We start from the raw sequence: 25213 nt of genomic DNA, 5'->3' as shown, positions 1-25213 counted from the left end.
GGAGTCTAATGCACATGACACTGACACCTTCTATGTCTGTGCATTGTGATTGCCAAGCGGCAATTACTATTGCAAAGAATAAAATTTCAATGGTAAAAATAGACACATCCAATTAAGGCATAAAATGGTAAAGCAACTGTTTAAAAATGGAATTATGTCCATCGATTATATAAAGTCAAAAGTGAATTTGGTCGATTCTCTGATTAAACCCTTGGAAAGAAAATTAATTTATGATACATAGAGCGGAATGAGATCCAAGCCAGTTGAGAAAAATTAACAATAATGACAACCCAACCTATGTGATTCGCAATCCCATGAAGTAAGTTCATATGGGCTAAAAAATCATTTGTTAATCTAGTGAAGCACTATTGAAAACTATTGTCCCTTCCAAGGTGAGAGTAGTGTAAGACTATAACAAAAGAGTGGTTGAGCTAAGTTTCTAATGAATTATATGTCCATTATTGTTGGTGCATTAAACTGTAGTTTACACTTGATGAAATGACCTACATAAGTGTAGAGTGGGGTCACTCCTGTGAAAATTTTGGCAAAATCTCTAAAAGTACTTATGAATAAATTAGGCATATGCATGGTCTATTAGAGAAAAATTGTGCTGAGCAACAAAATTTGTGGGGAAGTAACGTGATCGATGAAAATTATAATTCACAAAAGAAATTCTTGATTCATAGAAGTTTCAGACTTCACCAATGCTTCATGAATTATGTGGTCTTTGTGCAGCAACTGGAAGATTAGGGCAGGAATCCAAATTGCGAGTCAATGACGACGAGCAAGGAATGTTGATGAGAAGAGTGCGACGACCCGCAAGCTACATTGAATGTAAGCAATATTAAAGCCGCGATGGTGACTGCTTCAAACTTGAAGTGGCTGTGAAAAGACAAGTTATGCCGTATGAGGAAGCACGTTAGTACAAAAGAAATGTGTTTGCTACTGGAGTAACCGACACTTTTGAAAGTCGAAAGCGGCCTTTTACCATCCCCCTAAAAGGAGAGAAGAAAAGGATAGTGTTACATGATCTGAATAAACTAGAAACTCACCAAAGTGGCGATTTAGGCTAGCCAAATGCCGCATGAGAACGCTCCTATAGAAGGGTTGTTCTACCATGTCGCGCCCCTGTGCACGGCAATCCGTCGGGCCCGAGCTATAGGTCGACATCAAACATTAGTGATCTAACCTTCGAGATTATTAATCACATTCAGCAGCAGCTGATTTAAATCACTTTGATTCGACTGCTGATGTCACGCCTACTTTTCCGTGCATCAGGGCACTATATTATAGAAGTACACTCAAGTAATAGGTAGCACTGCCCCGCAGGTGTGAAAAAAACATTACCGACTTCGGAAGGGTAGTACTCCTTATGATAGTTTCTTTGAAATATAGTCCAATCAATCATCCACGACAATGAAAACGAAGCTAGCAAATGACCACTTCCAATTGCCTCCCACCCCCCAAACTTTTCCGCTACTAATCACTATTGCCATCTCCATCGCCATCGCCATCATGCTGCCAAACAGGATGGTGAACATGATGTTTATGCTATTATGATGTTCTTAGAGATTCATGTCTACTGCAACTCCGTGTAATAAAAAGTTATCGATCATGCAATAACTATTACTTCATCGCCGGTGGGGGCAGCAGGGATGGCCGGCGACCCTCGCCGGCCAAAGGCGGGGGCCAGTAGGCCCTCGCCGGGGGGGAGAGAGGCGGCGACCCTCGCCCGGATCCGGGCGAGGGTCGCCGCCTCTCCCGCCTCGCGAGGTCTACCGGCCCCTACCGACCATCCCCGCCGCCCCACCGGGTGTGGGGGCGGCGGCCATAGGTGGGGCTGGCCTCCCCCTTCTTTTTTATTTTAAGTTTAGCTTTTTTTTTCATTTTTGAGTTTATAATAAAGGAAAAAAATAATAAAAAAATAATAAAAAAACGAAAATGCCCTTGATTCCGGTGAGGTGAGGCCTATTTTTGAAACTAAGATGGTCACTTCAGTTCCTTATTTGAAATAAGGTTATGTTCATGTCCTTATTTGAGAACTTAAGTCCACTTCAAGTCCTTATTTAAAAAAAGATCACTTTGGATCCTTATTTGAAAATTTTCTACTAAATTATGACTCCAAAGACCTTCGACAAAATCACAAGAACTCCTGGCCCACTGGGCACTTGTTTCGCCAGGCCAAGCAGCAGCTCCATCGAGTCCAAAAGCCCCATATTACTTTAGAAATTGGGCGTGTAAAATAGTACACTCCATAATTGTCCTCCATCTCATTTTTTTCTAAAGCCATCAACTTTATTGACTATAAATTGAAAGCTGCAGCTTCTGTGAAGTTGCCTGTCTGTAATTTCAATTAAATCCCGTGAGTCACGCAATACAAACGTCCAAAATGATGTCTCTGACCAACAAAAGTGGCATCGGACTTCGGGCATTCAAATCAAGAAATTTATCATTTATATCTTACAATAAAGATCCTTTTATCCTTTTCTAATGTAACACACTCGTTCTTCTTTTGTAAATTTCTGAAGGAGGATGATACGGTGGAGAAGCTTTTCCCATTAAGGCTCCGTTCGTTTTGCGGAAAATATTGTGTTTTTGGAAAATGTTTTCCCGGAAATCATTTTCCTAGAAAATATTTTTCCGGAACACAATTTTCCGGTGTTCGGCTGAAATATGAAAAATTTTGGGAAAATATTTTCCGGTGTTCGGCAATGATCGCCGCGGGTTGTGTTCTTTTTCCTTCTTCTTCTCCGCGGGTGGCCGGCCACGGCCACGGGCCGACGTCCGGCGACCGGCAGAGGCGAGCTCGAGCGTTGCCACGGGCCGGCGAGGCCCGGCTCGCTCGCCCGGCCGGCGACACAGGGTGAGGTCACCCGATTCGGCGACTGGGGCGAGGTCGAGGCTCGCCCGAGGTCGCCGAATCCGGCGACTGGGTGAGGTCGCCGGATCTAGCGAGGCCCGAGCTCGCCGGCCGTGCGTAGCCGGGGCCTCGCCGGATCCGGCGACACAGGCGAGCCTCGACCTCGCCCCGAGGTCGCCGGATCCGCGACACAGGCGAGCCTCGAGCTCGCCCGAGGTCGAGCTCGGGCGCGGTCGCGATCCGGGCGACACAGGGCGAGGTCGAGCTCGCCCCGAGGTCGCCGGATCCGCGAGGCCCGAGCTCGCCGGCCGTGCGAGCTGGGGCCTCGCCGGACGTCGGCGAACCTCGCCCGAGGTCACCGGCGAGGCTCTGGCCAGGCTGAGCTCGCCGGTCGCCGGCCGCCGACTGGCTGAGGTAGAAGAAGCAGCAGCAACAAAAAAAAAAAAAGGGAAGAAGTCTGAAGCTTAGACTTCCGGAAAATGACTTCCGCTTCTCAGAAGCGGAAGTCATTTTCCTCAAAATTGTGAAGAGTTTGGGGGTGGGGTGGGAAAATGTTTTCCCACGGAAAACATTTTCCGCCCCCGAACACCGGAAAACCCGGAAAATATTTTCCGGAAGAATATTTTTCCGGAAACGAACACAGCCTAAGAAAGTAAATAGAAGCTCCTCCCATTAATGAATGTAATGTTATTGTTGCTAAAATGTCCGATCCAATATAATGGTGGGAATTTCATGAACAAGAATCAGCGCACTCGAAATAAACTGAGACAAAATCGGGCTATGATACATGTGAAAATATCCAACCCATTAACTTGATAGGGAAAGGGAGACCAGATGCATACAAATAGAATGTAAATCGTACAAACAACCAATGTGGGATACTTTAATAATTTTTATTATACTTCTTTTCTTTGTTTGAGGATTTCTACTCATTACTTCAAATTTGAGGACTTTTTCAAAATATTATGACATTCAAATTTTGAATTTTATTTAGGGTTAATACCACAAAAAACCCCAAACTAGTTCACATGTGATAATTTTACTCCAAATAAATTGTTTGACCACAAAAAACCCCAAATTTGTATATCTGTGACAAATTTATCCTCCATTAATTTCCGTTAAATTGTACAGTTAAATTGCTAAGTTTGGTGATGACCGTACTAGTTTGGGGTTTTACCACTCTGTTTATCATATGTTAATCAATTGTGATTTTTCGTGGTATTAATTCACTATAACATAGGGTAAATTTGTCACAAGTGTACCAGTTAATAGATTTTTTTGTGGTAAAAAATTAGTTTAGGGTAAAATTGTCACGAGTGTACTAATTTAGGGTTTTTCGTGGTATTAACCCTTTTATTTAATACGAAATAACAAAACGTATCAAAACATAAAAATATATACATGTTATCAAGACTATTTCGCTATAAATATGTGAAATGTAATGTTATTTTATAAAGATCTCACTAACGAGTGTCATAAAGGCATTCGTTAAATTAAACATCATGCAAAATATCTAAACAGTCTCCTAGAAGTCTCAAAAGTCTTCGTCAATCGTCATGGCTTTAACATCAGAGTCCTCGACTTGTATTCGAGAACCGCGAGCCTTTCTGCGAAATTGCGTAGAAGACCATTGATCAATCTTTAACATCGGCGGTGGCCATCATCAAACTTCTTTTCCTTTTCTTCGGCTAAGCATAGTTGTTTCTTATGGTCAAGAGACTCAAGACCATTGACCGGCCATCATTACAATTCCTCAACAATAGATAGTCCATTTCCGAAAAAAGGTAAAAGATTTGCACAATCATTTGATTTTTAATAGAAAGGCACATTTTATGAGAATATTTGAGTGATTAAAGGTAATTAATTATAATAAAAGGTAGGTCTTTAAGGCGAAGAGATAAAAACAAATATTTCATAATGAGTAGGAAGCATATGCTTTAGTAGTGCTTAGGTGAAGCACTTTTTGTGGTGAATGCAGCAAATCCAATTTTCTGTGATATGAAGGAAAATTTTCTAATCCAGAGTTCCACGTGTCATAACGAGAGGCGATTCTTTAGGAACTTTTTCTTATTATTGCATTTATATAGATAAATTGTGAATTTACAATACTGGATTGGAATTTTAAGTAGGGAAAATTTCAATTAAGGACCCCAAGTGGGGTCAAATTCTCAAAAAAGGGTCCAAAGTGAACATTGTGTCAAATAAGGGTCTGAAGTGCTCAATCAGTCTCAAATAAGGACCCGAAGTGCCCAAAAAATCTCAAATAAGGACATGGGTCCTCGGCCGGCCAAAATACTTGCCGGCCGGCGGGAAAGTGCTTGTTCGGCACCGGAGCAAGAACTTTTAAATTTTTTTATTATTTTCTTTCTGTTTTTCCTTTTGTGCTTTTTTTTCTTTTCCTTTTCCTTTTCTTTTTTTTTTTAGTCGTCTCAATGGCTTGGGACTACATCGTCGTTTGGAAGCTCGTCGACAGACCCCTCCATGTACTCACTTCCGACCCTGCTTCGATTCTAAATGAATGCTCTCTGTTCTCGCTTTGCGTCTCTCGTCACTCTACCGATTCATCCAAAATGGTAATGTTTTTCTTTTCTTTTATTTTGACATACTTGCAGCTTCATTGAATAAGTGGGGGTGCTGTTGCTTTGGAGGAACGAACTTGGATGGTATCAAAGAGGAAAAACAAGAAGTTAATGGTGCGTTTGTCTTGCGAAAAAGTAAATGATTTGAAAAACTTTTTCCTAAAAATCATAACTTATATTGCTTATAAAAAATAAATGAATAAGAAATATTGTCATTATTTACGAAAATATTTAGGGATAAATTATTAACTAATTATTTTAAGCAATATAAATTATTATTTTTAAGAAAATATTTTTTAAATTATTCATATACTATAAAACAAACGGAGCATAAGCTTAATCATTTAACTACAATACTTTGTAGGGACCTTCGTAATCACCTTCCGATGAGGACGAGAGCTTCTGAAGTCCTTGCTCTTTACCCTTCTACTTTCTCTCTTTTCTGGGTAAAAGTCACTTTTCATTTTCAGAAACGAAGAATGGAAGCGATAATCATCCACTCATTTGATTGAATTTCTTGAGTCACAAAACATTAGAAAAATTTATGATGTCTAGGGTCAAGATTCACGGTGGTGATATCGAAGCAGCCCAGGTGGATTCAGAAGGCAAGCGCCTCGTACTCAAATTCTATTTAGATGAAGGAAAAGAAAACGAAGAAAAAAATTTAGAAAATTTAAATGAAATTGCAAAAATCATTCACTTCAGCCATCGGTTGTCCAGCTATGCCATATAATACGGCAAGCACTAACTGAACTGTCACGTCAAAAATTTTCGACCAAAATTGGTAGGATGGACTATATTCGAAAATCGTTATAATGTTTAGGTCTAAATTTGCCAAATTGAAAAGTTTAGAACTGCATTAACCGCCGTGCAATAAGTTTATGACTTTTTGAACAATTTTTCTGTCTATCAACAAGGCTTAAATCCATTAATGCAATACTTCAAGCCTTCAAGATGAAATTGCCTTTCCAAAAAGAACGGTAGCTCGCTCTACAAGTACATTAATTTCACTCTACACTCAAGGCACTTTGTACAATAATTACATCAACAATCTCTTAGAGAATTACGAGTAGAATCGTTGTTAACACCTATTTTTAATTACCCAAAATTAATTATTAAAAAATTTAGGAATTAATGTTCTTAATTCCTAAAATCAAAAAAATTTCAATTTTAATTACATTGCATATAGACATAAGTACATTTTCCATTATTAGAGTGTATTTTTTTTCTTTTAATTAATTTAAAAAAAAAAGAAAAAGAGAAAAAAAAGTGGATCGGGCTGGGTCAACCTGGCCTTCTCCTTTTTCACCCCTGCGGGCCAGCCCGCTCCCTTTTCTTCTTTTCCTTCTGCGCGAGCTAGGCCCGGCTCGGCCCGGCCCGGCCTAGCTCCTTCTTCTCTTTCCTCCCACCAGCCCAACCTCTCTCCCTCTCTCCTCCTTCCTCCCTATCGCTGTAATCGGCTGCCTAGGATAGATGCGGAGAAGCCGCTCCACCGCACAAGTCTGGCCACCAAAGTCAATGGAGCAAAGAGCAGTTAAGAGCACTTAATGGAGAAGACTTCCGGGGCAAAAGCAAGTGGCCGGTGGCCGCTATATAAGCTAGCGAAGAGGAGAGAGAGGGGGTCGGCCAAAAAAACAGAGCAGGGAGAGTGAGAGAGATTTTGAGCGATTTTTGAGAGGGAACAGAGAGTAAGAGAGTGAATTGAGTGTTTGCAGGGACTGAAGAGGAAGCCAGCCAACCTCGCCATCACCCGCAGACCGCCGGCGACCCCCCTGATGCGTCTTCACAGGTGCGGCTTCTCGGCACCCCCTATTTATCCCTATTTTTGTATGCAGGTTCGCCGGGACTCGCGCTGGCCGTTTCGCGCGTATCCCGGCCCAACTGACACCACCCTCGATCCAGAATCGCCGTCGAAAGTGAGTCGTGGTTGCTGGAGTTGGCCAAGGCCTCGAGAGAGGTCGGAAACCTCCTGTTTTAGTCATGCACTCCACGCGTTCAACCAAATGCCCACATGAAATCAGTTTTACTTAAGTCCTGCGCCGGGGATACCGAGCCGATCGGCGGAGTCTCGGTCCCTTTGGTGGCCTTGTGATGGCCGTTGGAGGTCGGATGTAGTCAAAGTATGACTGGGTCGGCCAGCCAAGCTCCGATCGACGTTTGGGCTCAACGAGCCCTAGTCCGAGCTTTGCCGGGGACCATCCCGGTCGGCCGTCCGGCGGTCCGTCGCCCCCAATCTCCTCAGCTTGAAGAGCTAAAGAGAATGAAACCCTCGGCCGGACGAAGCAGCCAACAAATCTTCGGAATTTTGTCCAGTCAAAGGTCCCCGACGCCTAAAGCGCATTAAGCCCGGCTAAATCGGTCCTGTTTGACAGGACCGGCTTGGTTGGACTGGCGATTTTTGTCCGTTTTGAACAGGCCGGGCCCTAGCTGGGCCTAATCCTGTTCGAAACCCGGTTCATTAGCCCGGGTCAGTCATTGCCCGATCCGAATCTGATAACCCGACTTGAATCAGCCAATTCGAATCGGTTTTGCGAATTCGGGTTAGTTCTGACCATACCCGGATCCAATGACCCGACCCGGAGCTGAATATTTTATTATTTTTATATTTTAAAAAATAACAATTAAAAATTAATTAATTTTTTATTTAAAAAAATTGAAAACTAGGAAATAGTTTAGAAATTAGTATTTTCTAATAATTTTCTAAATTATGTAAATTATTTTGATTAATAATTATGTCTAAATCAGATAAGCCTATAGGACTATACAGTAGGATTTTGCATCTTATCTTTATTACTATTGTATTATTATTATGCATGTTGTTTCGAGTTAGAATATAATTGCACAAATGGTCATGTTTTGAATGTTGTCGCCTTAGTTAGGATTAGAAACTTAGGCTGCATATCTATCTTGATTGCTAATCGTTAATGATTGTGCATTCGCTTAATCACTTTACATGTTAGGAGATAGGTCCTAAAATCAATCCAAACTGTTTGACAAATATTTTCTCAAATGAACAGGATAAAAGGTACCGAAAGGGCACTAGCTATTCAACTAGTGTAATCAAGTTCCCGAACTTATTTAATCTCTGGTTTGCAAAAGTAAGACAATTCTCCCATTGCTTTACTTGGGTGTCTAATTGACCCACCATAAACTGATTAGTGGCGACTCCTAGATAAAAATCACTTGTAGGTTAAAAATCTAAACCACAAGTCATGATATGGTATGAGCTTGGGAGAGCCCGAGTTAAGTCCCAAACCTAGACTTAGCGCGTACCAGGCTACGCCATTTTCCCTCTCCCAGAAAAAATCTGGCGAGTCGTGACAATTGTAATTTTTTTTTCAAAGAATAAGCAAAGAAGTAAAAAAAAAAAACCTTGAAAGCATTTTGTTCAACTCGGCCAACCTTCAACAACCACTTTGATGCAATATATAGCCCTCCAAACTAGATCAACATGTTGAAGTATTCACATAGGTCATGTAGCGCCTTGCCCAACGTTCTGAGCTCCGAGGTTTTGTTCTGCAGGAGGAGCAGCTATGTAATTGAAAAAGGGTTTTGGAAGTTTTGGGCCATTTCTAGGGTTTTATTCAAAGAAGGAGATGAAGTGGTTACCAATCAATTTAAGAAAATTAGGCTGATCATTTGCGAGAAAACGAAAGACAATTGTAGTAGGGGGGTTCATTTATGTGTGGGGAGGGGTTAGACTCCCCACAACACTTTTTCGATGCCACATTTTCCAATTACGTCCTTTAAGTACAATTCTCGAATAATTCCTCACATTATTGATGTGACTTATGATTTTTTTGAATGACACATATATTAATTAATTGGCTTCATTTTGTGATGACCCGGTAGCCAACCAACTCTTGTCTTAATGGGAAATTGACAGCCTTATTCAAGCTTATTGACAGCAAAATGATGGAGACAACTGAGACAGCTCTGCTGACAACACTGAAGAAGGATTCTGCAATGAAATAGGTATGTGATATGTTTGTGAGAGTGTCAGTGTTTCTACTTTAAAGATGCTTGTACTACTTATTATATAAGAGGAATCCAATGCTTCTATAACCACACCAAGGTATGCCTATACAAGGCAATGTATTGTGCTAAGAAGGGGCAAGACTTAGCCACGAAAATAAAATCATGTTGTATTCAAAATCATGGCTCCCTAAGCTCTGTCCTTTCTTCTCCTAGAATGATCTCTTCTAATTAGGATCTTGCTATTAATTCAGTATGGTGATATGATTAAAGTATGCTCTCCACTTGCTACAATGTGGTGCCTATGAATCAGAAAATTTGGAACTTAAATGATCGTTTTTGAGAAGCAAGTAAGAGACTATAATTTAGTCCCCTTGGAATGGCTAGGTGTGCCTGTTGGTTTTGGGGATAGCATACCTATCTCACTCGTTTCTTTCAACTCAGCCATTTTGGTAAGAAGAAAACCTTTCTAAATAAAACCTTTAAGAGGAAATTTCCAATCTCCTTTGTGCAGCCCTCATAGCTCTCTATCACATCAAGAGCTCTTCCTGTTCGTATTTAAAGAGGAAATTCAGCCGAAGAAAATAAAGAAGAAGAAAGGAAACATGAGTCATAATAAGAGGCGATTCTTTAGGAATATTTTGTTATTATGCATTTATGTAGATAAATTGTGAATTTACAATACTGAATTGAGATTTTAAATATGTCCAACTATAGATATAGGTATAGAATAATCATAAATGATTTAAATGTTTGAGAATCTTACTTTTTTATAATCCAAAAGTTCAAAAGCACAAAGCGAAAAGGACGAAGAAGAAACTCAAAAGACATTGGGCATGTTAAAATGTACACCTCCATTATTGTTTTCCACCTTATTAATTGTAAATCCACCTACTTTATTGACTATAAATTGGACGTTCCACCGAAGTTGCGTTTAACTTTCAATACAACCGTCCCTATAATAAACATCCTTTTTCTCCTTTTCTAATGTAGCGGCCTGGTTCTCCTTTTGTAAATTCCTGAGGGAGGATGATCTGGTGGAGAGAGCTTTTTACATTAAGAATGTAATAAAGGCTTTTCACATTCGAGGACCGCAAGGCTTTGTGCGATTTTGCTAGTAGAAAGTATTTCAACAGTGTCTGTTGGAGACACAGAGAGAGGGCTCACCCTGCTAAGTGCGAAGTGAGCTCCTATGGTGAGCTCAGAAACCGGAACGAGCACAAGCAATACATATGGAAGTGAGTATCAGGTGTTCCTGAGTTTTAGAGGACCCGACACTCGTTGTGGATTCACTAATTGCCTCTACGTTGTCTTGAAAGACGCCGGGATTCGTGTTTTCATCGATGACGAGGATCTTCGATCGGGTGAAAGAATTAGTGACAATCTTCTGCGAGCGATCGATGATTCCAAGGTCTACATACCCGTCTTCTCCAAAAACTATGCTTCAAGTCACTGGTGCCTTCGAGAGCTGGCGAAGATGGTGGAGAACACCTCTAAATCTAAAGCTGGGAATAAGAAAGTCATATTGCCCATCTTCTACAACGTGGAACCTGATGACGTGAAGTTGAAAACCATGTTGTACAACGAAGCCATATTGAATTTGGAGCAGAAGATAGAGAATCAGAAGAAGAAGTTCAGCTCCAAGGATATAAAGATGTGGCGGCAGGCTCTCAAAAAAGTTGGCGGCATTAAGGGATGGAAGCCGAATAATTATTCAGGGTAACTTTCTAACCATGATTGTGAAAATAATTTTGTAAAATCGGACCATAGTTCTTATAAAAATTCATTAATTATATTCAAACTCTAATTTCCCTCTTTTAAACAGAAAGTTTCAAATTCTTCTTTTAGTTTTTTTGAACCACGAGATATCCAAATTTTTTTCTGACCGAATAGGGTTATTTAATTTCGTTTTTCACTTATTTTCCATCATGTAAAAAATTTGGCTTTGCTTCATCTTTTTTACACTAATTTGATCCATGTATGTATTAAGATTCCTATTGTATACCAGAGAACTTGATTAAGGAACTGTTGCCTTTGCAAAGTTCTTTTCCACGTCGAAAGAAATAAGTAAATCTTCTATTACTGTAATTCATTAGATGTTTATATTTGGATTCTTCTACCCTTTTTTGCCAGACATTCTGATTCTTTTGCTTGATATAAAGATCAAACATTTCTCTTTCTCTATTCCTTTAACTTAAACTTGTAATGGATTTTCAAGTTCGTAATTCATCATGTTCCTCAAGCTTTGGGGGTAACGTTGAACTTTTTATATATCCTAAACTTGATCGCGTTCCCACCCAGTCGCTTAGTAGATGATTGGTCAACATGCAAATTTGTCACCTTTTCTCAATTGAAACTTTTCAACTTCGTGGCAGCGATGGGGAACTTATCCAGGCGGTTGTTGAAGCGGTTGTGGTCAGGCTCGAGACAAGAAAAAGACGAGTGACCAAAGATTTAGTTGGAATGGAGGATCAAATAGCAGCCATGAACGATTTATTAGACATTAACTCCGGTGGTGTGTGGCTCATTGGAATTTATGGGATGGGCGGTATCGGTAAAACAACCCTCGCCAAGATTATCTTCAACCAACTATGTCCTCACTTTGGGAGAAACTGCTGCTTTCTTGATGACGTGAGGGAAACGGCAAAAACCAAGGGCTTAGTCAAGCTGCAAAAAAATTATTGTCCCGTATCTCTTCCTATAGTGTGGCTCCTAACATTTCTAACATTGATCATGGGATCAATATGATTGAAGAAACAATTTGCAACAAGAAGACGCTAATTGTATTGGATGATGTTGATGAGGCCGACCAGATCCAATATCTAATCGGAGAGAAAACTTTGTATCCAGGTACTAGAATACTTGTTACTACTAGGGACCAGAGCGTTCTGAAAACCAGGGGTAAGAATAAATTTTGCTGTTATGAAATGATGGGGTTGAGCGACGAGGATGCACTTAAACTTTTTTGTAGGCATGCCTTCAATGACAACTCTCCTGCAGCCAATTACCACACTCTTTCAGAAAGGATTGTCTATACTGCAGATGGATTACCTTTAGCTCTTGCAGTAATAGGTTCATCGCTTTATCAGAAAAAGAGAGAAATATGGAAAGAGTGGCTAGGGAAGCTAAAGAAAACACCTCATAAGGATGTCTTGGCAAAGCTAAGGATTAGCTATGATGCCTTAGAGCCAAATCAACAAGAGATATTCCTCGATGTTGCATGCTTTTTCATTGGTGAGAATAAGACTAATCCAATGTACGTGTGGAAAGATTGTCAGTTTTGTCCGGAGGATGCCATCGAGGTCCTTAGTGAGAGGTGCATGATAAAGGTTTTAGGTGGTAATAGGTTTTGGATGCACGATCAGCTTAGAGATCTTGGAAGGGTAATTGCCAAAGAAGGGCACACCAGATTGTGGGATAAAGAGGACATCATTTACGAATTAAGATCAACAAAGGTAAAGTATGGCCAAATCTGAATAGAAAATTGCCTATAACCTCTTCTTAATCGAGGATTCACGTTTATGAATTGGGAGCTACTCTTCTGTTTCGTTTTTTCTTTTCTTCTACGAAATAAAATTGTGGGATATTGACAAATTCCTGCTTCTGCTCCTCAATGTCATTAGCAGACCCAGGAAAGCGTTCAGGCACTCCGTTCGAGAAATCTTGCAACTATCACTTCGGAGCAAATAAAGTGGTTCCCACATTTACGGTTTCTTTGGTTGTCTTGGGAAACCTGCAAAGGTGACTTTACAGGCTGTCTTTCCGAGTTGAAATGGATCAGTTTGAGTTTCAGTTATTCTATTCGTGGTGGCCCTAGTCAATGTTTGGAGGCAACCAATTTGTTGCATCTAGAAAACGCGGTTGTGGTGAATCTTACTGGGCTTGATATCACGGAAGATGTGTTCAAGAGCCTAATCGAGGTACGCCGGTTTCCTTCTTAGTCTAATTTTCTCATTCAATGAAGGACAAAATTTGATGGATTTATTATCTAATTTTCTCATTGGTAGCCTAAATCCACATTCATTTCTTGTCTGTTCTGAAGTTTCATTGGCTTTTGTAGCTGGCAAGGAAATTGGAAGTTCTCACCATTAAGAGTAATCGTACGATACATCGGACACCAACCTTTCCCAAGTACTCAGCTTTAGAGAAGTTGACTATTTCTCAATTTTTGTCTTTGATGGAAATTGATTGCTCTATTGGAAAACTGATGCGACTGACTGAGTTGAGTTTTGAGTCATGTTCTGAACTTGAAAAATTGCCTGCACAAATTGGAGAGTTACGGAAGCTGCAGCACCTCTCTCTTAGGAGTTGTAATAGCTTGAGTGAGCTCCCCAACTCAATTTTGAAATTAGAGTCGTTAACGAAGTGGATCTATCATGCACGGGAATTACAAGATTACCGGATTCCATTAGTAAACTATCAAGCCTGTCATCTGTCGACGTATCAGTCACACCGATTGAAAAACTGCCCAGTACAATGAGCAAGCTTCTTCAACTCCATACACTTCGTTTGAATCATTGTGATGGGATACAAGAGTTGCCGGAGCTCCCCATAAGTTTGACCACTCTACAGCTGAGATCTACATCGTTGCCGACTGTCCCTAACCTCTCATTCCTTACTAATCTAGTTGAACTGGCCCTAGCTGATGGCTCTAAATCTATGGCCAGATTAGATGGAATTCAAACTTGCGACTTGCATTGGATTGGGAGTTTATCCAAATTGAGCAAGCTGCAATTTGGCTTTTCAAATGTCCGTGCACCAACTACAGAGTTGGGTTCCCTTTCTCAGCTGAAAGAACTTACTCTACATGGAGTAGATGTGCCAACTTTTAGACAACTTCCGTCAAAGTTGATAATTCTAGAGCTCTATGACACTCGAGGGAAACAAGTACGGCTTCCTCCATCGGAGAAGGAGACTGTATTCGTTTCATCAAGTTCGAGACAATCAGGAGAAAACAAGGCGTTACAGCAACTTGAACTTGAATTTCCCGAAGACTATGGATCGTTAGAGAGGTTGGTTTGTCTGCGGGAGGAGCCGGGGTGCATTGAGGTACAAGCTCTCGAGTTGATTGATCATTGGAGGGGAGCCTTCCATTTCCCAAGCTCCCTACAGAAGCTTCAAAAATTCGTTCTGTGGGGGTGCCCAGGGCTACAGGATATTCAATTTGTTTTTACGTTGGAATTATTGTTAGTATTTTCCGTTGGAAGGTGCACTTCATTAAAAAGGTTAGGCGATTTGTCAAACTTGAAGAACTTGATGGAGTTAACTCTTAAGCGGTGCCCGAGCCTGCAAGTTGTCGAGGGCATCGATGAATTAGAGTTTTTGGATCAGTTGAAAATTGATGGGTGCAGATCACTGGAAAGGATTTTGGACGCATCGAGCTCAAAAATACCTAATGGGAGCCAGATAAACATAAAAGATTGTGAGAAGTTACCCAACACTAGTCCAGATCTTCATTTCGAAAATTGGGAGTCTTACAGAGAGAAGATTCTGAATGGAACAAAGCAAGCGCCAGACTCCGAAACAGAAACAATGGACTCCGAAACAGAAACAGGGGATCCCCTGCAGAAAACGGTGCGCCTTCTTTCTATTCATAGATCATCGCTGTTTCTTCTGCTTTGCTTGCTTTCTATTTCTGCTTTATTCTAGCGAAGAGAGACAATGAACCGATTCTAAAACGTGCAACCAAGGACAATCTCATTAAAAATGCCCCATCTTACTTGGAATCTCCATATGCTCTGTGTGTGTGTGTGTGTCAACTTCGGCGGTGAGGTTGGGGGATATTACGATCCCTCACCATCTAATAACAAAAGGGACCTCAAACTCACCTTATTATTTCCTTTTGCAGAACCAGGGAAATAAAGAGAAGAAAATAGCGAGAAAGACAGAGTCGGCAAAGGAACAAGGAAAACGAAAGAGGAGAAGACTTCAAAAAAGGGCTTGGGTGCGCGTGTTTCACGGAAATTTCAAGATTTGGAAAACATTTTCAAAAAAATACTCATCTCTTAAAAAAAAATAATTGAAAAATATTTTTATTATTCATAAAAATAATTATGTATAAATTATTGTTGATAATAATATTATTTTCCGTTGGCTAATTTTTAAAGCAATTTCTAAATTTCAAGTTTTTCGTTAAAGAAACGCGGAGTCATTTTCTCAAGAAAAAGCATGAAGTGACTAAGTCAATTTCAAATAAGAGCTATATATGAGCTCGTCCGTCGACCAAATGTTCATCGGCCGACATTTTCCGATGGCTAAAACAACGGCAATATTTGTCCGAAATTTGAACAAAATCTCGAATTGAATTGGGATTAGGGTTCTCTTTCACGTTGTCTTCTTCCTCTCTCCCGCTGCTCGAGCAAGTTGCTGTCCCCCAATCCTCGTCGCTACTCGCTCGCTCCTCGCAAGCTTCAGTCCGTCGTTCGCCGTCGTCTCTTCTTTCCCAGGTTCTGTTGTCCGCGAGCTTCAAGTCCGTCTTCGCGAGCTTCAAGTTCGATGTCCGTGAGCTTCAAGTCCTTCTTCACTGCCACTTTTCGCTCGCCTGCTCATGTTCTTCTTCAGTGCCGATCAGCTGGAGGAATTTGGTGCTACATGAGGCTCCGATGGTTGCACTCATTAACTCCATCAGTGGCGAAAGGCATGGGCCTGAACTCAAGCTCTGGAATCACCAGCTAACCGCTGAAGAACAGGCACGGATGGTGTGGCAGTTGGTGTTTAGTTGAATGTAATCGTGTGATTTATCTTTGCGTAGTTAAGCATGAGCTCGATCTCTAGCTTCATATGGTAATAGCTGTATAAGGGTCTGCTTTCTTTTCCAATTGTTTGACTACTGGAAAACTCAGTCTAGTTATGTTGCTATGCTTCTGTGGACTGCTCGATTGCGTGTAATCATGTGCCGGCGTGTTGTGCATCTGTTAGTTGGGGTGGTACAAGAATTATGTGTATTTGTGAGCTGAATTAATATTAGAAAGTTGCATAATTTGGGAAACAGAGTTTATTACAGCTTTGATGGAGAACGGTGATGTAAATCTTTTGAGTCGACCGTCTGAGGATCGAACCATTCCCATGAATGTTGATGCAGAGCGCACAAAGCTTTCTACACAGGATGTTGAGCATCTTCTCATGAAGAGTTTGTAAGTATATGAAATGGTCTCTTTAATGAGTATCCACTGTCTCTTTATTGCCTGTGAGGAGCTCTCAATGATTGAAAATGAAGCAAACAATGCTTCTCTTTTCGGTCCTTCATACAGAATTAAATGGGATAGCCAGGTTTGTTTTTTACATATTTTGGGCAGTTGTATTTTCCATTGGGAATTTGAGGTCTGCTGCATATGGTTGAAGGGGCTAGAAGTTCGTGGGTTGGCTGCACGAAATGTGCCTGAAGTGACTGCTGTGAACTTGCGCCCTATTAATAGACTTAGCTTGTATTAATCAACCATAAATACTTTTATACAACAAGTGCGGGTGTAAAGGATGATTACTTTGAGTTATTCATGCTTGTAGACTGACCGCCACTATTTCTGGTGTAAGAACAGAAGAGCTTCGGATATGCATCAGTGTGCTGTTGCTAAAAATCTAGAGTACAATTTCCTTTTTTTGCATTCGCCGTCATGGCAAATACTTGGATGTTGTAGTTGCTTACACCTTCTCTACTCTAGCATAAGTAACGAAAAACCGACATTGAAGCATTTACCTTATTTTACAGTAGTCTAATCATTAGAATCTCAACTTAGGTTCATCTTAATGAGGGCATATAATCGATCAAGTTGAGTGGACAGTATATATTTCATGGGTGCATCCAAGAGCTTTGGGGATTCCACAGGTCAAATTACTGCGTGACTGACTGGACAATTGGCTGGACAAAGTACACACGGCTTTGTTATATGTTCAAGCATCCGTTTTTGCAACGATCTTCTGATTTGAACTGAAAGAAGAGAGATAGATGAGACACTTTGTAGCAAGGTGCTTGGTCAGGCAGTTGTGCATCTCAATTTACTTCCTTAGTGCTTCACTGTCTCATGCCTAATTCCTTCCTACTTTCTCACGTCTAAGATGAGTCCTCTTAAAACTCTGGCAACTCGGTTTATCCTTTGGATGTGGTCATTGGAACACGTATTGATTTCTTTTTGCTCAATTGTGTCCATTTTGATCCACCGTCATGTGGATGGTGCACATTTAATTGCCGAAAGCCCAGGTTTCCTTCTCACTCTAAAACGATATACAACGTTGGTTAGATAGGACCTAGAATGGAATTCTTCACCAGCATAATTGGGAGACCACCATGTATTTAAGCAAATACATGACTTACTAAGCACCAATCAAATATTTGAAACCAGCGGAAGAGCTCCAGCATAAGGTTATCTGACATGAGACTCTGCACCAGGAGTGCTACCAAACCCGCCATCCAAAGTTTTGCAACTCACTGTATATCTCGCAGCCTTCTCCACGTCTGTCGAATCCAACCGTTTTAGTATTGCAATACAGCATAGAGCACAATAAGAGAACCTTCGAAGGGAAATAAAGGGGTGAAAGGGATGTCAATTATTTAAGTAACATCCTCAAGAAGCACCAAAATTGTAATTGATCAAAGGCGAGGACAAGACACCAAGTATCGACTTCTCCCCACATATCACCAGAGAAAGATTCATCTTCATTTTGCAGTGCTCTTGTTGCGGAAGCCAAGTGATCGAACAATAAAATTAACAGAATAAGAAAATAAATCGGACACCAAATTTACGTGGTTCGGTCGTAGTGACCTACGTCCACGGGGAGAGCAGCACGGAATTCCACTATAGTTCAAGCGATACAACGGAGATTACAACCACACTCGAGTCACTCAAACACTTTAAGTGTTTCCCAAGCCCCAATTACACCCAATAACTCACACAGTGTTTAGCCCCACAATTCCTCACGAAATAATCTCTCAATCTCGCAAAAGAATTGTACACAAATCTTAATACAAGATTTAATCGCTACAAACACTTGAACTCTTGGTGTAATTCCACGAACAAAATCCTATACCCATTGCCAAGCACGCAGCACCTATGGATGACACTAGCACTCCCACGGCACTCAGAGTAAACGGTGCTTCCCCGAACTCCAATCCTCTGCCACGGCATATATATATATATAGAAGCAAGACCGAAATGTACCCTTAGAATCATTAATATCACCGCCACGGAAGAAGTCCAGTTCGGTCAGCACATATTGGTCAGGAAAGAAATCAAAGTTGACCGAATATTGTCCCCAGGTGGGACTTTCCAATTTCAGTCCAAGAGCCCAACATAATATAGGAAAGTTGATATTATCTTTGCAGCTTTAACATGCCCAACTTTGATTCTCGATTAAGATTCCAAATCGTAATCTACTTTGCTTAATCTCAAACTTTCCTATAATAAACCGAGCTTCTTTATAATTTATCTCGAATCGGGTTTCGTTCACTGGTTCAAACTCGAGACATATTTTCAACAGCTTTGATGTCTGAATCATAGTTCAGGCACAACAATGTTTGGCTAGCAATATACACATTAAAAAGTAAGTGTAAACAAAATTCCATAATATGACATAATCCGATCTCTTACATGCAAAACAGAGCCGAAGGTAAGTTTATTACTCTCATGATGTTGAAAACTAAAAAACATATAATAACACTGATGAACTTGCATCTATGGTAAGAGTTTGAAGATCTAGGGCGCTTTATTCCAAAGGATACAATTTGTCACCTTATTGATGTCAAGAACATCTAACTTGTCAAAAAGGGCCAAAACTTGCACGGCACAGAGTGTATACAGCAGATGCGGATCACGTCCAATATTTCCCACCAAATCCGCCTGCACATGCAGCCCTAAGTGACATTCGTATTTTGTTCTTAAGGGTGAAGTTTTAGAATATAAATAAATAAAGCAACACTAATCACTCCTAAGACGTGGTCATCATTGTAATAGATGGAATTTGTTAATCCCAAGTTAAAATCTTAATCATACTGTCAAATAAGAAAAATTTGATTGAATGTGGGGTGGAGGTTCCTGTTAGCTGCATGTTTTTCATGGGTAATCGCGAAATAGAAGCCAAGACAAGAGACAAATAAATACAAACCAGACTTGTGCTGGCATTGCAGGATCCACGAAACTTCATTCGAATCCACAGTGTCAAGTTTTCCAACAAGATCTAGAGTGGTCAATCCTCAAAATATGCCCCAGTCAATGTCAAGTGCTCCATAACCACCAACTCAAAACCATCCTTTTTCTGAGTGCAAGATATAACCCAAAAACTCAAATCAGTGAACTCCAACATGCTGAATAGCAGATCCAGATAAACCAAGTCATTTTCAGTAACCGGTAGGAGGTGGACAAGAGAACAAGATGAGAATTGTAAAAATTTCATACCTACATTTTCAACAGACAATATGTACTTGACATGTTTATTGCCGGCGAGCTCCCCCATCTCTCGATAAGAGACTGCATTTTTATCAACATGGAATTAAATCTTACACATACCACCTAAGAACACAGCAAAGGAAGTGCAAAAAGCATATGATTACGAAGTTTTTGTGAGCTCATCAAGGATCGTAACAATCCTATAAATTTAACAAGCCCTAGTTTCATTTCAAAATATTTTAATCAAATAAGTCCGCTTATCGATAATAAAATGATAGAGCAATGATCTCAATTGTAAATTGGTAATTTGTAAATCCAAGTACTAGCACTTACCAGTTATTGAGGACGATTATGCACAAAAGTGCGTAGTTAAATGCTTATGCACGAAAGTGACGCAATTGGATTTATCGTATGTTTCATTTTTTCTTTGATTATTCCAGTTAAATTTTTTTAAAATACTATTGCAATTTGCGTGTGTTATTTTATACCTAATACCCATGTTAAATGCAATTTGGGGAGACCTACTTAATTTTAATTTGGGTTACTTACTTTTTGTAAATACTAATATTTTCCATAACATATTTTTCCTTATTTCAAGAGTTTAGGTAAGTAGTAAGAATCAAATGTTTTTCCCCTTTCTCAAATTAAAAAAGTGGGTTTTCATAATTTTTTATCACAAATATGAATAGACATACTAAAACTTTCGGACCAGTCGGGGCCATTTGAGATCCACCATGTGAAGCCTGAATTTTGGGCCCGGCCTGAACAGAAAATAAAAAGGGCTCGAAGACCGGGTCGACCATTTCGGGCATGTGAATTCTGGGTTGGGCTGGTTCGAATTTTCGGGCTTCCGGTTAGTTGTTTAGAAGTAGGTAAGTGTGTTCGGCTCGTATCTAGGACATTACTTAATCTTTTCACAAATAGTTGGGCTTGTACTTCGGTTCTGTTACGCCCCGCACTCTACGAGCTCGCAACATCCCGCCTGGTCGTTAAGTATGCGACTTCCTAGGACTAGTCGCCGACCCGATACAAACGAACTAAGAGTAACACATGCGGAAGCAACTCGAACACTCCATTCAACATTCAACTAAAAGGGATAGTAAAGAGACAAATGAAACAGAACAACAAGCCACTTTATAAACATAATGTTACTTACAACGGCACACCAAACAAGCCTTACTAGAGGCCTCCACTACAAACCACACACATACTCAAAAAGGATCGGGTGATCGATCTACTTAACTTCTCTATCAAAAGAGGGCATCCAAAAGACAGGATCCCTATCTTCACCAACCGGAAACTCCGCCAACATATGCTCCAAATCCATTAGTATCCCAAAATGTTGCAGAGGGCCGTTCATGTTCATGGTTGAGGGTCTGAAAGGTTTGAGTTACAACAATGAGAATAAATCTCAATAAGTAAACTCCCTAAGCCTCGCTTAGGGTAACACGTACCTCCGGATCACCCTAATCATACGATCCTACTAACATAGCAACTCAATAGCAAAAACCTTTCCTTGGCACAACCAACTTGCAAAATATAATATATGTTCTAACAAACACTCAACGGTTCACCATACCACACGTGGTCACCAAACACAAACAAATCATGGCATTGCATAAACATGCATATCGACAGTTAATAATCCAGACATGCTCAAATATCACTCTTGAACACAAAGCATTCCCCAATGCAATTAACACTCGTAGTTGTCCAGATTATTAATGACCCATTGGGCCACACCGAACCCCCGCCGGTCTTCCGATCTAGCCGGTTATCGCCTTGCTACTTCGGGCGTGGCAACGTTGGGGATCAAACACCCCCCCCCCCCGCGACAAGCCGGATACCTAACGGCATTCCAATAAGGAGCATCGATCCGGCCTCCACTGCGATCGGCAACGTCTAGAACCCCCGCCTAGACGGCATCCAAACTCCCGCCGGGCATCGTCTAGAACTCCCGCCTAGACGGAACTTGTCATGGCCATGCACGCAAACAATCTTCATCTTTCTTAATTAGCCAATGTAAAGTGTTTATGACGTGTATTTTCCTACGAACGAACATGTCATGAATCGCACTCATAACCATATCAAGCATCATTATCTAGTCATAAATTGCCATGATACACCAAGATTAGCCATGATTAATCACACGATCCATATCAAGCCACAAGATCAATGTTCAAGCGTAAGATCCACCATTGATCATCTATTTCGGCCACATGATTGTCATCACAGCCACACGATCAAACATTAATCACTTAATCAACCATGATTAAACTAATTAACCACATGATCATCAATCATAACCACACGATCAAACATCGATCACTTAATCAGCCATGATTAAACTAATTAACCACATGATCATCAATCACAACCACACGATCAAACATTAATCACTTAATCAACCATGATTAAACTAATTAACCACATGATCATCAATCACAACCACACGATCAAACATTGATCACTTAATCAGCCATGATTAAACTAATTAACCACATGATCATCAATCACAACCACACGATCAAACATTAATCACTTAATCAACCATGATTAAACTAATTAACCACATGATCATCAATCACAACCACACGATCCACATTAATCACTTAATCAGCCATGATTAGACTAATTAACCACATGATCATCCATCACAACCACACGATCCACATTAATCACACAATCAGCTACATGATTAACTATGATCACATGATCAGCCAATCTAAACCACATGATCAAACAATTAGGACATGATCAACCACATAAGCCATATGATTAACATTAAACCACATGATTATCCACTATCAGCCATACACTAATCAACCCTAGATCAGACCACAATTAGCCACTAATTAGCCCACAATTAACCTCTAATCAGCCCCTAAATTAGCCCATTAGTCACCCATCAACTTAATCAAGATTTAGGAAGTTACTTACCACTAATCCTAAGCTCAAAGTGTCACTAAACCAACTGCAACAGCCCCCGGAGTGCAGCAGCTACTCTGGCGAACGGCGGAACGGCGAAGGGTGGTTGACACGGCTTGAATGGCGGCTAGGGGCGATGGTTCACGGTGAGGTGAGGGCTAGATGGTGGCATGATGGTGGCTGAGATGGCTTGGCCAAACCAAAAAGAAAAGGGAGAGTGAGAGAGTGAGTGAGTGATAGAAATGGCTGATCTGAAAAATGATGGGGGAGAGAGAGAACGGCTGAATAACATCATCCAAATAAAGGGTTGAGATCACTTCTTGGTCCCCAAGTCAAGATCCAAAGGCTAGGGTTGATTCTTGAAAAAGTTTCTAGAAAGGGCAATTAGGAAAATACCAAAGCAAGAAGGGCAAATCTGTCCAATGAAATTTGGAATCACTAGGGGGGTACAAAAACCAACATGCCCTTCCACTCAATCAAGAAGTCCTAGAACACTAAGGGGTGAAAGGGTCTTTTCCAATTCTCAGGCCAAAATTTACTTTTTCAAGAATTTCCGAGTAAACCAATAACTAAGCGAGCTTAATGAGGTAACGTCCAATATGATAGTTTTGATATCCTTGAAAGTTCGATACCCAAGTTTAGATTCCAATTCATGGCCAAAATCGATCAATTGCGACTTTAGTGTATCTCAAACTAGCGGGCGGCTTTTAGGTGTTACGCGTATTCAACTCGTGGTTGATTCGATATCAAGCTACATTTACGTTTACTCAAATCATGGTGACCCCGGTTATCATGTAATTGCGAGGGTCAATCATTAGCTCCGAAGGACACAATCGTTAGAAATTGGTTTAGGAATGTTCGTAATTCAAATAATAGCCAAACGGAATCACCCGCGACCCAATTGTATAACATTGGCAAATCATTCCATAACCATCCTTGGATCAGTCTATAATGACCCAAAATATCCCATCGTCAATCCTTATGGTCAAAGTGTCAATCCAGAGTTGAGTTCTTGGGTCGTGCGTACTTAATTCCTAACTAATCATTCCCTAACGGTTAGTCTTCTCATAAGTAATCAATTCAGAGTGAGATTTAACTGAAAGTGCATCGATGAGATAATCATTTCATAAATCCCGAAAATGGGTCGAAATTCAAAATGTCACAGGTTCAGTTCACCCAAATTTCACCTGGTTGTGCAATGATGAGAGGGATAAAGCCATAGTAAATTCTTGAACTTTTTCGATTCGTGTAATATCATCCCTAAAACTTTCTTTGAGTGTAGTCATATCATTGATTTATCTGTTTCTTTGTTCATGTTAATCCCTCTGGTAAAAATTCGGATGGAAATGTTGAATTGGTCGCCCACGTTAGTGCCACGCAAACACTATTTTCCTATCAAACATATAACATGGGGAAAGAAAACAAGTAAACGGGGACATGCTTAAAAAGAAATTATTTTAAAAATCACAAACATAGAGAGAGAAGTGGGAGGGAAGCTTAGCCTCGGTATAGGCAAGGTTGCGATCCTTGCCGCCGTGTGCCAAGGACCTTCTGGCGACAGTGCACTTGACGGCAAGGGTTGCTTGCCTAGATCCAGGGTGATGGCAACACTTAGAATCTTCACCTGCTCCCTCTCTTCCGATCTCATCGATTTAACTCAATCATTATTGCAATTGGAATCGACATTTGGGACATAATAATTCTGAGACTGTTTTTCATCCGAAGGACTTACTTGGAAAGAGCATCAGAAGTGCGATCCCCCTTCTCTGCCCGACTCTTTGGTCTTAAGAATGCTGAAACATTATGATAGGTACAGGGAAGCCCAATCTTCCAATTCTGGTTTTATTTTGGCAGGCCGAGCTCTCAATGGGAAAGACGCAGTTCTGGTGTACCAGTTATCACGCCCACATTAAACGCTTGGGTAGCCGAGTGCGGAGCGGAATCCTCCCAAATGGAGAGATAGTTCGAGAGGTGAGGGATGCTGTATTTCGCGGCCCTCGCCACCGGCGACCCAGCATTCGGTATACTTGGAAACTTGTAAGATGGTGGATGATTTCATCCCGATAAATCACACAGGTTAAGTGAAAAAACACCCAATCGCCCTAAATACAAATCGCATAATCAATCTAGTAACACATACAAGATACTCATAATAGCCAGATTTTGTGGTCGTCGAGACGACACTAGAAAATCGCCGCCTAGGGCACGGTTTGAGCTAGTTTGCACTAAATACAGTCGCTACCTCGTCGCTAGAGTTGCCGAAACCTCACCGCCATGCGCTGTAACGTCCTGAATTCGACCTACTTTCGGGATTAATGATATGGGTGTTTATTTCTCATTTCATTTTAGTAAGTCTCGTCCGGAACTGATCATTCTCGGGATACTGACCAATAGGGAATGGCTAACTAGGAAAACGGTACGTGGACCCAAGAACTCGACCGTGAATTGAGTCCGATTCCAAGAAATAACGAGGAAATATTTTGGGCCAATGTGGG

General features: G+C 40.8%; 1 protein-coding gene and 2 pseudogenes across 1 annotated transcript; 2 read left to right on the top strand and 1 right to left on the bottom strand.

Moving 5' to 3' along the window:
- The first annotated feature begins 10362 nt into the window (after positions 1–10362).
- LOC130137096 (disease resistance protein L6-like) lies at positions 10363–15244 on the top strand (annotated as a pseudogene).
- LOC130137077 (uncharacterized) lies at positions 13891–16136 on the top strand. Its single transcript, XM_056307809.1, has 2 exons — positions 13891–14988; positions 15861–16136. Exons 1-2 carry the CDS (start codon positions 13891–13893, stop codon positions 16134–16136), a joined length of 1374 nt encoding a protein of 457 aa, XP_056163784.1.
- A 1635-nt stretch (positions 16137–17771) lies between these two features.
- Positions 17772–19857, bottom strand: LOC130137076 (geranylgeranyl transferase type-2 subunit beta 1-like; annotated as a pseudogene).
- Between the last annotated feature and the right edge of the window lie 5356 nt (positions 19858–25213).

This window comes from Syzygium oleosum, unplaced genomic scaffold (assembly GCF_021117445.2).
Source record: "Syzygium oleosum isolate NSW1041296 unplaced genomic scaffold, Sole_v2.1 Sole_v2.60, whole genome shotgun sequence".
Classification (NCBI taxonomy): domain Eukaryota; kingdom Viridiplantae; phylum Streptophyta; class Magnoliopsida; order Myrtales; family Myrtaceae; genus Syzygium; species Syzygium oleosum.
This window is presented reverse-complemented; position numbering and strand designations above follow the sequence as displayed.